We start from the raw sequence: 13,321 nt of genomic DNA, 5'->3' as shown, positions 1-13,321 counted from the left end.
ACAAAATACCAAGCTTAATCAATTTAAAAAGAAGAAAGATCAAAATTTGTTTCAGAGTTTTGAGATTTCATTTTCTGGTTGCTGGGCCTGGCTGCTTTTGGGCCCCTGGCAGTGCTACACATTGTGGTGGGTACATGTGGCAGAGGAAGCCCTGTGTCTCATGGCAGCAAGGAGGCAAAAAAGAGAGATTAGAGGGGGCTGCATCCCCATTGTCCCCCTCAAAGGCATATCCCTAATGACTCAGGACCTTCCACTAAGTGTCTGCCTTCTCCTGAAGAGAGTCATAGGCTGGGGATCAAGCCTGTAACAAGCACGGGCACGTGGCCTTTGGAGGGTATTGAAAGTTCAAGTTGGAGCCACATGTAAGTTGTATTTGCCTTTTTCTTTCAAGCAGTTGTTCCCAATAAAGGACGGCTTTATTTCCTTGGAGGTGCTTGGCAGTGTTTGAAGATATTGTTGGTTGTCATACCTAAAGAAATGTTGCTGGCATCTGTTTCAGTTAGAAGAGAGAGGACAGGTGTTGTAGTCAGGTTCACAGTGCTGGCAGAAAACACCCGACCAAGAGAAGCTTGTGGGAAAAAAGGGTTTATTTTGGCTTATAGACTTGAGGGGAAGCTGCATGATGGCAGGGAAAAAATATGGCATGAGCAGAGGGTGGACCTTACCCCCTGGCCAAAATCAGATGGACAACAGCAACAGGAGAATGTGCCAACACTGACAAGAGGAAGCTGGCTATAATATCCATAAGCCTGCCCCCCAGGAGGCTTCGATTCCCAAATTGCTACCAGCTGAGGACCTGACATTTGGGAACACATAAGTTTATGGGGGACAGATGAATCAAACTACCTCACCAGGGATACCACTAAAGTTCCTATGATGCACAGGACAGCCTTTACAACAACAGAGTCACCCAATGTCAGTAGTGTTGAAGTTGAGAAATGTTGCTGTAAAGAAATCATTATTTACTAGTGGCTTAAGTAAGATTAAATAATTACAACTTAAACTCTCATGCTGTGAACTATTTCATTTTTCCAAAGGAACTAAATAGAGTTACTTAGAAGAGTTAATGATGAACCTCTGGGACTAAAAGCAAATAGTAATTTACAGTTGGATGCTAATAAGGCTAAGGTTGTGGTTAGCCCCCTTGAGAGTCAATTAGATTTGTTTCAGTCCATGGTCAGTGACGGCAGTCTCAGTGCTAGTGTGCTACTTGTGTGGAAGATATGTGGCATTAATCTCGGGGAAATCGCAGGTGTATGATAAGGGTGTATAAAATGAGTAAGGTGCAATGTGTGTAGTCCTGATGGGTGTTTCATAGTGCTATGCTATGAGGAAGAACTTAGCCCTGATGAGTTTTTTGTCTGTAGTCCCAACTTCTTGAGATTCTAGGACAGGAGGATTGCTTGAGGTCATAGTGAGATTGAAACAAAACAAAATAGCGAAACACCCAGAAGGAAACTTGGCTTGGAAGCTGTCCTGATAGTTCTGTGTTAGTCCTTGTCTCTGTTTGTGTCATTCAGCTATCTTCATGCTTGCCCTTCATAACCTCTGCTTAGTGTTGTTTCTTGACTCATGTTGTAGTAGTTATGAAGATACTTGTTTATGTTTTTTCCTAGATACATTAGTGTTTTGTTGTTTTAAAATTTGATCTATGATTCATCTCATATTACTGTTATATATAATATGTGCCGAGGGCAGTTTTACCTCCCGTACAAATATATAATTCTCCCAGTATCATTTTATTTAATATCACATGATTTTATAAGTGAAAGAAGGAACACATTGTGTCACTTAAATTAGACTCTTAACAGTTGAGCGTGTAAACAAACTTCTTCCATAGAAACAGTTGCAGAGTCAAGATTGAAAATCATATCTTGTGATGCTTTGTAATACGTGCTGGTGATAATTGCTGTGCCCTATTTAATAATGAGTCATCCTTATTCTCCTATACTTTTTCTTTTCCTTGGTATAAATTCCAACTTTTTTAAATTTAAAAAGACAGTCTGAATGTCTCATTGTAAAAAGAAGAAAGTTAAGTTAGTATTTTATGTACCAGCAGTGATGACCAGTGATTGGCATTCTAGTATTCACTATCTTTGTAATCTGTTTTTTCATTTTATACATTTTGTTTTTCTGGGTCATTAGTCTTCTAAAACAAGATTACACATATAAAAATAGTAAATATTGGTATGTAGTTTAGTCATAGTTGTATGACATTCCTTGTTTTTAGCTAAATCTTTATATTCATGCTTGAAAAAGTCATAAGGAATTGATGCTGATAGAGTTTGGTCAGAGCAAATGAATGTCAGGAAGTCTTTGACATGAAAGGTGATGTTTCTGAAGATGTCTGATGATTTTATTCATTAGTTCAGGTGCTCTTCAAATGACTACATCACTAGTTTGGTCTTGGGCACGGTGGCTGCTTGGGTTTGTGTTTAACCTTTTTCACTTTGTAGCATGCTATGTTATATGCAGAGTATGATAATGTGTGGCACAGTGTGAGAACCAAAGTGATCACTCTGTTCTGTGACCAGGTTTGGCCAGCACTTCAGCCACTTGCAGATCCTGGTGGTGGGGTCTGGGTTAAAGCATAGCGGAGAACGGTCCTGAGTTAGTTTTTTTCTTTTTTTGAATACATTTTTGTATCTATTTGAGAGACAAATAATAGTGAGTTCACATTCAGTTGTGAGAAATAATAGAAAGGTCATGAGCTTTTTAAGCAGTTCTTGCAAGACAGTAGCTCCGCATTACAGCAGGAACACTGCCATAGATAGATCTAGACAAAGCATTTTCTTTGCACATGGGTCCTTAGTTGCCTTTTTATTTATTTATTTATTTTTGTTTTTTGAGGTAGGGTCTCACTCTAGCCCAAGCTGACCTGGAATTCATTCTGTATTCTCAGGATGGCCTCAAACTCATGGTGATCCTCCTACCTCTGCCTCCCCTGATTTACTATGTATGCATCCTCTTCTGAAACTGTCTGGAGATATTTTTGCTTATTTTAATTGGATTAACTATTTTTATTTTTATTTTTATTTTTGGTTTTTCGAGGTAGGGTCTCACTCTGGCTCAGGCTGACCTGGAATTCACTATGTAGTCTCAGGATGGCCTCGAACTCTCGGAGATCCTCCTACCTCTGCCTCCGAAGTGCTGAGATTAAAGGCGTGCGCCACCACGCCTGGCTTATTTTTTATTTTAAGATTTAATGTGTATGTTAGGTATTAGCTTTTTAAAATTAAATATGAGATTTCTAGTTCCTCCTGTCCTGTAAGTTTTGTTACATTCCTAACATGCCTTTCACAAAGAAAATGTTTTAATTTTGATTGCAACTAATTAATATTAGCATTTTCTTTTGCTCTTAGTATGAGGTCTTATTCTTTGCTCAGTTGTATAGCTTTAAAATTTTCTCTATTTTCACCTAAAAGTTTTATAGTTTTATGTTAATTCTGTGATCCATTTTGAATTAAGTTTTGAACAAAATGTGAGGCTTTGATTACGTTCCCTTCTTTTTTGTTTTAAAAAAAAAGACCTATGAATGTCTACTTCTGACATCATTTGGTGAAAAGGTTATCTTTCCTCTATGAAATTGTTTTTGTAATTTTGTCAAAAATTAGGAGCTGGAGAGATGGCTTAGTGGCTAAGGCACCTGCATGCAAAGCCTAAGAACCCATGTTTGATTCCTAGATCTCATGTAAGCCAGACACACAAGGTCGGTCACACAAGGTGACACATGCACAAGGTTGTACATGTGCACAAGGTGGCACATGCATCTGGAGTTCGATTTCAGTGGCAGGAGGCCCTGACATGCCAGTTCTCTCTTTTTCTTGCTCTCACACTTTCTTATATAAAAAGGCCAGTCTGTTGGGCTTGACTAAAAAAAAAAAAAAATGCATTTAGAAGAATTTCTGGGTTCTGTCTTCTGCACTGTTTATGTTTGTCTAATTTGCCAGTATCATCCAGTCATATATTATAGCTATATGGAAACAGTTTGGATGAGATAGATTGATTAATTAACCGCTTAGTGATGGGAATTCTCCTGCATTCCCACAGTGGAGAGATTTGACATTCAACCTATGAACATGGTATATACTATAGTTTGGATCTTGAATGTTCCAAAATGCCCATATTCAACCCTTAGATTCTAGGTTGTGGTGCTGCTGGAAGATGAGGAACCATTAATAGTGGGACCAGATTGAAAGAAGTTAGGTCTCTGGGGTGTGCCCTTGAAGGGAACATTGGGACAGGTGAGGGTTCTAACAGGAATTCTTACATTCAGTTGATAGAAGGGGCTGCGATAGAGCATATTAGAATACAAGATCAACAAAGTCTTTTTTTGAAGTTTAGAAAGATTTTATTGTAGAGTATTACAGAGCTTAAGAGAAGGAAAGGAGGCAGTGTTTCTTTAAAGTTAAGTATTTATTTTATGTGCATATGTGCGTATGCCAGGGTCTTCTGCCGCTGCAAACAAATAGCAGACACATGTTCAAGTTTATGTCTGACTCTACATGGGTGCTGAGGAATCATACCCAGACCATCAGGTTTGGCAAGCGAGCACCTCCAACTATTGAGCCATCTCCCCAGTCCCTAATGTATACTTTTGCTCAGTTGCTTCAACTTAAAAGCTAATGTAAGTGGTAAGTGGTTGAATTAAACAAAAAAGCCTTTCTCTTTCCAGATTGCAGCAGTCCTCCGGAAAAGAAAATTAGACTATTTTGTATACAAACTCCTCCCTGAGATCCTGCAATCTGCTTCATTTCTGACTGCTAATGGGGCCTTGTATATAACTTTCTTTTGCATTTTAAGGTTGGTACTCATAATCACCAGTAGATGTTAATACAAATTCCTTTGTTGAAATAGAAGCAAATATTTATTTTATTGTTGTTCAGGTCGTTGTCTGTTTCTTTTTTTAATCTGTGAAATGATTTTTATCTCAAAGAAAGTTTGTAAAAATTAATAGCTTTGGGCCTGTTGGCCTAAAGACATAAATATAAATTTGAAATTATTGATATGTTTGCATTGTAAATGCTTAAATATACCATTTATTTTCTGAAGCCTGTTACAGTTTTGAAGAAGTTGGTCAGGATTTCTGACCAGGCTCAGAATCCAGCAATCATCACTGTTTATAACATAAGGTTAGGGCTCTATGCAATGAGCAGACTTTAAAAGGACCATAACAGGCACATGCTTATGTATAAAACAGTAAGTTAACTCCTGGTGTATCCTGCTGTTGGAATGCTTGGTCCTGAGCCAGTGTTGTGTTCATTCCCTCTGCTGCATGGTACATTACAGGTGCTTAGCATTTTCTTCACTGTAAAAAATATACTTTTAAAAATATCTGTCAAGTTAAAATAGTCATTTTATATCATCTTTATTAATGTTGCTCATACTTTAATTAAAGTTAATTAAAATTGACTATATACTTTCCAGATGTTTTTATAGATTTTTTTCCCCAGGGCATTAACATTTATAAACTTTTAGATAATGCATAAATAATGTTTTTTATGCATATGGAAAATCAAATATTTAAATTTATTTGATATTCTATATAAGGAACTTTCCTTATTATATGGTTCCTAGAAGGTTGCAGACTTGTTAAAACCCTAAAATAAAGTCCTAAACAATAGGTCTTCAAAAATTGTCCAAGTATAAATTGCTGCTATAACCTTTGGTTACCTACTCCCTCAGCCCCCAGGTAGGGTGTTGCTCTAGCCCACGCTGACCTGGAATTCACTATGTAGTTTCAGGCTGCCCTTGAACTCACAACAATCCTCCTGCCTCTGCCTCCTGAGTGCTGGGATTAAAGGCGTGCGCCCCCATGACTGGCTTAAACTGCTATTCCTATGTATTTCTTTATGTTTTGTGAGCCAGTGTGGTGAAGTTAGGGAGGCATACTTTCCTTCACATTTAGGTAACACCCATATTTTCCCTATAGATGATTTAATTAGTCTATTTTCCTCTAGATTTTACATACGAAAACTTTTTGAGTTTTATGTGGGAGGGAAAACTACCACCAGTCTTTTCAGGCAGGTGTTTGATGTCTCAGACATTAAACAATAGTTTTCAGCTCCTTTTCTTTTGTTTTTATTTGATTTGTTTTCCTGGGGCCCTTCTAAGTAGGGTTATGGGAGTCATCATAGTAGTTTTTATAATCCTTTCAGATCCAAACTTTAATTAAAAAGATCATTTCATCTCTGATTTTCTTTCTAATATATCTATATACTTTTCTGTCTTATATCATTTAGCAACTGACCAACTTTGTTCAGGTAATTTCTTGTAGCTTTTACTGGTTGGCTCTTCCTCTTTTCCTTCTTCCCTCCCTCTGTTCTTTTCTTTCTTTTAAAAAAATATTTCTATTTATTGATTTCCAAGAAAAGAGTGAGAGAGAAAGAGAGAGAGAGAGAGAGAGAGAGAGAGAGAGAGAGAGAGAGAGAGAGAGAGAGAGAGGGAGGGAGGGAGGGAGGGAGCGAGGGAGGGAGGGAGGGAGGGAGGGAGGGAGGGAGGGAGGGAGGGAGGGAGAGATATTGATTGATTGAGAATGGGCATGCTAGGGCCTCTTGATGCTCCAAACTCCAGACACATGTACCACTTTGTGCATCTGGCTTTATGTGGGTATTGGATAATCAGACCCAGGCCATCAGGTTTTGCAAGCAGGTGTCTTAATTGCTGAGCCGTCTCTCTAGCCCCAAGCTGCCCCTTCCTTAGGCACATGTTGTCATGAAAGGAAAAAATCATAGCATCTGCAGTGTTTTTCTCCTCTCTTTGGAAACTCAAGCAGCTAATGGTCACAGTGCAGATTCCTACTTTCAAGTAGCATACTGGTAAATGGAAAACAATATGTACATAAAGATAAAAGTATGCTTCAGTAAGTGCTCTAAGCAAATGCATAAGTGATGCAGAAGTGTGGAAGGAAACATGTGTTATATCTGTTGTGAGCCAGGCTGGTGGGAGGTATATGCCTGTAATCACAGCACTCAGGTGACTGTTGCAAGTTGGAGGCCAGCTGGACCACAAAGGGAGTTAAAGAGCAACCTAGTATATACAGGACATCACAACCAAACCCAAATAAAACCTACCCACATACTGTCATGTTGAAAACAGTACTGTTAATTATAGCTAACACGTTCTGAGTACCTCTGCATGTGCTGCAGGAGAGAGATAATAAGAGAGGAATGCATTTGGTTTTTGGCATGTTGAATTTGAGGTACTGTGGAGTACTTGGATAGAGTGTGGATGGAGAAGAGAAGCTTCAATTTTTAATAACTGATCCATGACTAGAAATTTCATACAAAAATTCTAAATTTGACTTTCAGGAAGATTCTTGGAAAATTCTACTCATGGTCTCCTGGCTTTGGTGCTGCTTTGCCCGCGTCGTACATGGCCATTCTCATCGAGCGGAAAAGCAGGTGAAGCTCCGCTGCTCCGTATTTGTATTACACCCAGCTGTCTACGGGAATTTTCTGTTGTCGTTTTGCCAGCTACTTGTGTAAGAGGAGGAGAAGTGTTACCCTGCATATTTTTAAATTCTTCAGATATTTGATTGAAAATTAAATTTATAGTAACATTATATTTTATATCTATAAAATAAATAAAGATTGTTAGAGAACAGGGGTACTGATTAACTTGTGTTTGCTAAAGAATTAGTGGTAACCTGATTAAAACATGGCATATGCATATTCTGGTAAAAAGATTTTCTATGCCATAATGCCTTTATCATACATAGAAGATGAATAACAATTTTTGCTATCATACAGATCAGTGCTTTGCTCCATGCTCAAGACTGACTTCTCTTATGCCAATTGTATTCTGGAAGGTATCTTGTCATTTCAATAATTGTTACTGACCTGAGACTTTCTTTGTGAGTTAGTAAGATTTTTAGAATGTTGTAAGCTTTTATAAATTGTTGAGTCAGATATTTTTTATTTATTTACTTGCAAGAAGAGAGAAGAATGACGGGGAGGGGGGGAGACACACAGAGAGAGTGTGGGGGAGAGAATGAATGAGAATGGGTGTGCCTGGGCCTCTTGCTGCTACAGATGAACTCCAGACTGATATCCCATTTTGTGCATCTGGCTTTCCATGGGTACTGGGAAATCGAACCCAGTCTATCAGACTTTGCAAGCAAACTCCTTTTAATTGCTGAGCCATCTCTCCATTCCCATTGATGCCTTTTTATAGATAATATTTGTCATTCCATGGATTAAAAACTTCACAGAGTGGTAGATATTATTACCTCTGCCAAAGCAAGTCCACCAAGAGCTCAGTGCAGTGAGGAGTTAAAGTGAGCATTCTGGAGCCCTGTTGTCTGGCTTATGGCCATGGCTTCCTCCTTACTGTGCCACCTGTTTGGCCTTTATTATTCTTATCATCATCGTCATCGTCATCGTCATCGTCATCATCATCATCATCATCATCATCATCATTATTGGTTTCTCAAGGTAGGGTCTCACTAGCTCAAGCGAACCTGGAATTCACTGTGTAGTCTCAGGGTGGCCTTGAACTCACTTGATCCTCCTATCTTGGGATTAAATGAGTGCATACTTGAGAAATGGACATAGTGAGACTCTGTCAGCTTTTCAGATAGTTCAGTTAATACTTGTAAAAATAATTAGAACTGACTCTGGCACAAAGTTCATATATGTAGTATTACTGATTTTTGTAAATAATGAAAGTTCTTGTGATAATCATATGTTCCATCAATTCTAAAATATGAATATAGGTTATGAATGCATGTGCTCAAAATATGTTACTTAAATATGAAACTTTGAACAATCTTTAAGTCAGATGTGCCATGATTGACTTTTAGTACTTGAACAATATTTTTCTTAGTAGTGTGTACTTTTCAACAAAAACTGTTGAAAATGAGTAACTCTGTTACCATTGGAGTAAGTTACTAACATCTCAGTCTTTTTATTTGTATATGAATACGTATGTGTGTGGTTTGTGTGTGTGCATGTATGTTACCATGTGGGAGCACATTATAGACATTCTGAAAGTTTATTCCCAAATACTCCAGCATAAATCTCTCAATACAGATATTTTCTTACATAATTTTCTAAAACTATTATCACACAAGAAAATTTATAGTACTTCTCTTCTTACAACTTTTTCATTTGTTTTGTTGAAGCTTACTTTTAATGTTGCGCTGCTGTCAGTATTTATTTCCAGTCACTGCTTTGAACTACGAACTATGATTTATAGTATATTTTTTGTGCATGTATGTGCATGTTAATATACACATTAATGTGAGTGTGCACGTGTTCGTTTGTGTATGGGGGAATGTGAGTACATACATGCCACAGCACTTGTGTGGAGGTCGGAGGACAACTTTTGAGGCAGCCATCTCCTTTCCACCTCATTTGACTTCAGGATCTAACTGTACTGTTGAGATTTTATTCTCCTTTTGTTCTTTTCTGCCCTCACCACAAGCTTCTGGGAAATTCACCTGTCCCTGACTCCCATTTTGCTGTCAGCCTATTGGGGTTGTAGAAGCCCACTGTGGCTTGCAACCTTTCGTGTGGAATCTGGGGGGTCAAATTTGGGAACTCAGGTTTGTGTAGCAAGTGCTTTATTCACTGAACCATCTCCCCTGCCCTCCATTATAATTTTCTAGAAGTTCTTCACTTACTTTTTGCATTTCTCTTTTGATATAAGAATTATTTTGTAATGAGTATAAAATAATACAAGGGCCTTACTATTATTTATTTTTAATTGTTTGTTTTGATTTTTGAGGTAGGGTCTTGCTCTAGTCAGACTGTCCTGTAATTCACTATGTATTCCCAGGTTGGCCTCCAACTCATGGTAATCCTCCTACCTCTGCCTCCTGAGCACCAGGTTTAAAGGTATGTGCCACCATGCCTGGCTAATTTTTAATTACTAACACCCACCCACTCATACTATGTTGTTTGTAGTATTAAGTTTGTATGAAACTTAATAGTTTTTCTGTGTAACTTAATTCTTGCTTTATGAATGCTTCAAAAAAGTTCATTTTTTTATTATTGGAGTTCAAAGAAAGGTTGATAGAAATCTAAAAGTTCTGTTTTTTTTTTTTTTTTGTTGTTGTTGTTTTTTGTTTTTCAAGGTAGGGTCTCACTTTAGCCCAGGCTGACCTGGAACTCACTATGTAGCCTCAGGGTGGCCTCGAACTCACGACAATCCTCCTGCCTCCCGAGTGCTGGGATTAAAGGTGTGTGCCACGACACCCAGTTTAAAAGTTCTATGTTTTAACTCTTTTCTTTAGATTGTGTCTTCAGTTTTAGGTAGAATCTCTAATATTCAAACTTGTTTTCATTTAATGCCTGTAGCTTAGGTTCTTTAGTTTTTAACCTATCCAGATCACAGTTCCTGCTTTGTTTTTGTTTGTATTTGCTTAGTAGGCTTTTACTGTTTTGAAAACATGTATTTTATGTGTCTTATATGTCATAAAATTACATTGTATTTGGTGAGTAAAGTTGAAGAACTTTTTGTTATGTTAGTTAAGCTCATATGTATTTATACATATATGTACACTGATACCATTAGTATCATTTACAGATAATACAAAAATGTTTGGTATTAACTTTGCATATTACACATAATGGATTACTGTGTTATCTATCTTTTCTTTTTTCTTTTTTTTTTTTTTTGATTTTTTTGTTTTTCGAGGTAGGGTCTCACTCTAGCCCAGGCTAACCTGGAATTCACTATGTAGTCTCAGGGTGGCCTTGACCTCACGGTGATCCTCCTACCATTGCCTCTGGAGTTTTGGGATTAAAGGCATGTGCCACCACACCTGGCTCCTTTCCTTTTAATTTTGAAATTTTCTTAAGATTTACAGAAAATTGCACAAGTAGTACTTGAACTCTTAATCTGTCTTCCTCCCAAAAACATATAACTAGTGCGAAATAAGGAATAAGGAAGTTTACATCACTGTAAGCCACAACTCCACTACAGAACTTCTTTAGTGAAACCCAGTTTTTACTTGCCCTTAAGTATGTGTGTAAGCTTGTCTTCACATATAGACTTGTATAACCATTACTGCTATCTGTATGCTAAACTTAATCCAGAAAGGGTCTTCCTTTGAAGTTGCACCTCTTCCTTTTGGTCTTGTCTCCTAGGGATTATGAATCTGTTTTCCACTTGCATATGTTCTTGCGAGGGTTTAAAAAATTTATATAAATGAAGTCATGGAAGTGTGACCTTTAACCTTCCTTCCGTCCCTCCCTTCATCATGCTCTTGAGGGCCATCCAAGGTGTTATCTATATCCCTAGTTTAGTTCATTCCTTTATATAGAAATGTACTAGTTTGTGTAAACATTTACCCTGTGACAGTCATTTTTGATCGTTCCATTGTTTTGCTATTCTATAAACATGGTTTCACTCTCCATGTTTTTTGACCTTTTATTTCAGCTTTTGTAATTTGTTGAATGTGTCTCCTGTATCTTTTGTTTGGTTTCCACTTAAATGTTTCCATTTCTATGAATAATAGTGCTATTATTATTAACATTGATTTTGGTAAGTTTATTGAATTATAATTCACATTGCTTTTGGAAAACTATAATTCATTGGTTTTTAATATATTCACAGTATTATTCAACCATAACCACAATGATGGTTCTAGAACTTTTATTCACCTCAGATTTAAGCCCTTTCATTAAATTGATACCTCCTAAATTCTCGTCCACCCCATCTCCTTCCAGCACAAGGCAGTCACTAATCAATTTCACATCTATATGGATTCCTCTTTTGGATATTTCATGTAGACTCAATCATATAGTAGTGACTGGCTTGTTGTTTAACATGATGGTTTCAGAATTCACTGATAGCATATGTATCAATATTCCATTGCTTTTTATTGCCAACTAATACCTATGCTACATTTGATGGGAATTTGATTGTTACTACTTTTTGGTTATGAATAATGTTGCTAAGAACTTTTCTGCGTATATTTTTGTATAGAGATGTTTTTATTTCTCTGGAGTGTGAGCTCGCTTGAGGAATTGCTGGTTTTTACAGTAACCCTGTTTAACTGTTTAGGGAACTGCCACTGTTTCTAAAGAGGCTGTAGAGTTTTTCTTCCCTGCAGAAGGCAGGGTTAAGTTTTTCCACTTCTGGACCACACTTGCTATGTTTTCCTGATCTCATCAGAACTTTGAATTGCATTTCCTAGATGGCTACATATCAAGTGCTTTTCCTTCATATCTGATTAGGAGACATATCTATTTAGATCCATTACTTGTTTTTTTTTAATTAGGCTATTTGCCTCTTAATTATTGAGTTACAATAGTTCTTTAGATATTCCAGATATATGAAATGCTAATACTCTTATAGTCTATTTTTTTTTCTATCACTTTATTTTTTTTTCCCTAGCCCACAAAGATATTTATTTTAAGGAAGAAAACAGTTATGTTTTTATCTAGAAACTAGTGATGTTTATTTACATAGGAAGCCTCATAACACCAAGGCTTTTCATTATATAAGAATTTTCATTGTATATAATATATATGTATACAATATATACAATAATTTTCATTATATAAGAATATCTGTTGCTTAATTAATGATTTAAATAAAAGTACATTTTTAGCATTATTTATTTTTGTGTGTATGGGTGCATGTGTGGAGGCCAGAGGACAACTTGAAGCTGTCTGTGCTCATCTACTTTGAGACAGCCTCCTGCTGTTGCAAACAACTGCCAGACTGCAAAGGAAGGTCAGATTAGCTGCTCCATCTCCCATCATTGTAGATACTTTGGGATCACAGATTTATGTACTACTTCAGATCTGCCTTTATGTGGATACTAGGGAATTGAGCCTAGGCTGATAGACTGTAGATAAATAACTTTAACCACAGAACCATTTTCCTGGCCCCCTAAATTATTATTCTTTTGTGTTTTTTTTTTAATTTTTATTATCATTTTCCATGATTATAAAAAAATATCCCATGTTATCTATCACTTTCTTGATCATGTTCTTCAGAAAACAACACTGCTAGTTTTTTTTTTTTTTAGTTTGGTTGGCCTCAAACTCACAGCCTCTGGAGTGCTGGATTAAAGGCATGTGCCACCATGCCTGGCAACACTTAAATTTTTTTTTTTAACACTTAACTTTTGATGAAGTCTAGTTTATGGGTTTGGGATTTTTTGAGACAGGGTGTTTTATGCAGTTCAATCTGGCTTTTAACTCTCTTAGTATACCAAGTTGGTTATGAACACGTGACTCTCCTGCCTCAGATTCCTGAGTGCTGAGATTACAGGTGTGTACCACCATGCCTGTCTAATTTTTATTCTTTTTTGACTGTGTTTAAGAAGCCATTACCACCCCATTGATTTACTTCTACATTTAAA

At 37.0% G+C, this 13,321-nt stretch overlaps 1 protein-coding gene across 1 annotated transcript in view; it reads left to right on the top strand.

The window, feature by feature from the left end:
* Tmem135 (transmembrane protein 135) overlaps positions 1–13,321 on the top strand; it is a 290,655-nt gene that overhangs the window by 22,226 nt on the left and 255,108 nt on the right. Inside the window, exons 2-3 of the mRNA XM_045146120.1 lie at positions 4,676–4,803; positions 7,311–7,403. Coding sequence (XP_045002055.1) covers positions 4,676–4,803; positions 7,311–7,403 — 221 coding nt within the window. The remainder of the gene's footprint in view (positions 1–4,675; positions 4,804–7,310; positions 7,404–13,321) is intronic.

Source organism: Jaculus jaculus, chromosome 3 (assembly GCF_020740685.1).
Source record: "Jaculus jaculus isolate mJacJac1 chromosome 3, mJacJac1.mat.Y.cur, whole genome shotgun sequence".
NCBI classification, from domain to species: Eukaryota; Metazoa; Chordata; class Mammalia; order Rodentia; family Dipodidae; genus Jaculus; species Jaculus jaculus.
Note: the sequence above shows the minus strand (reverse complement) of the source record. Positions and strands in the feature narration are given on the sequence as shown.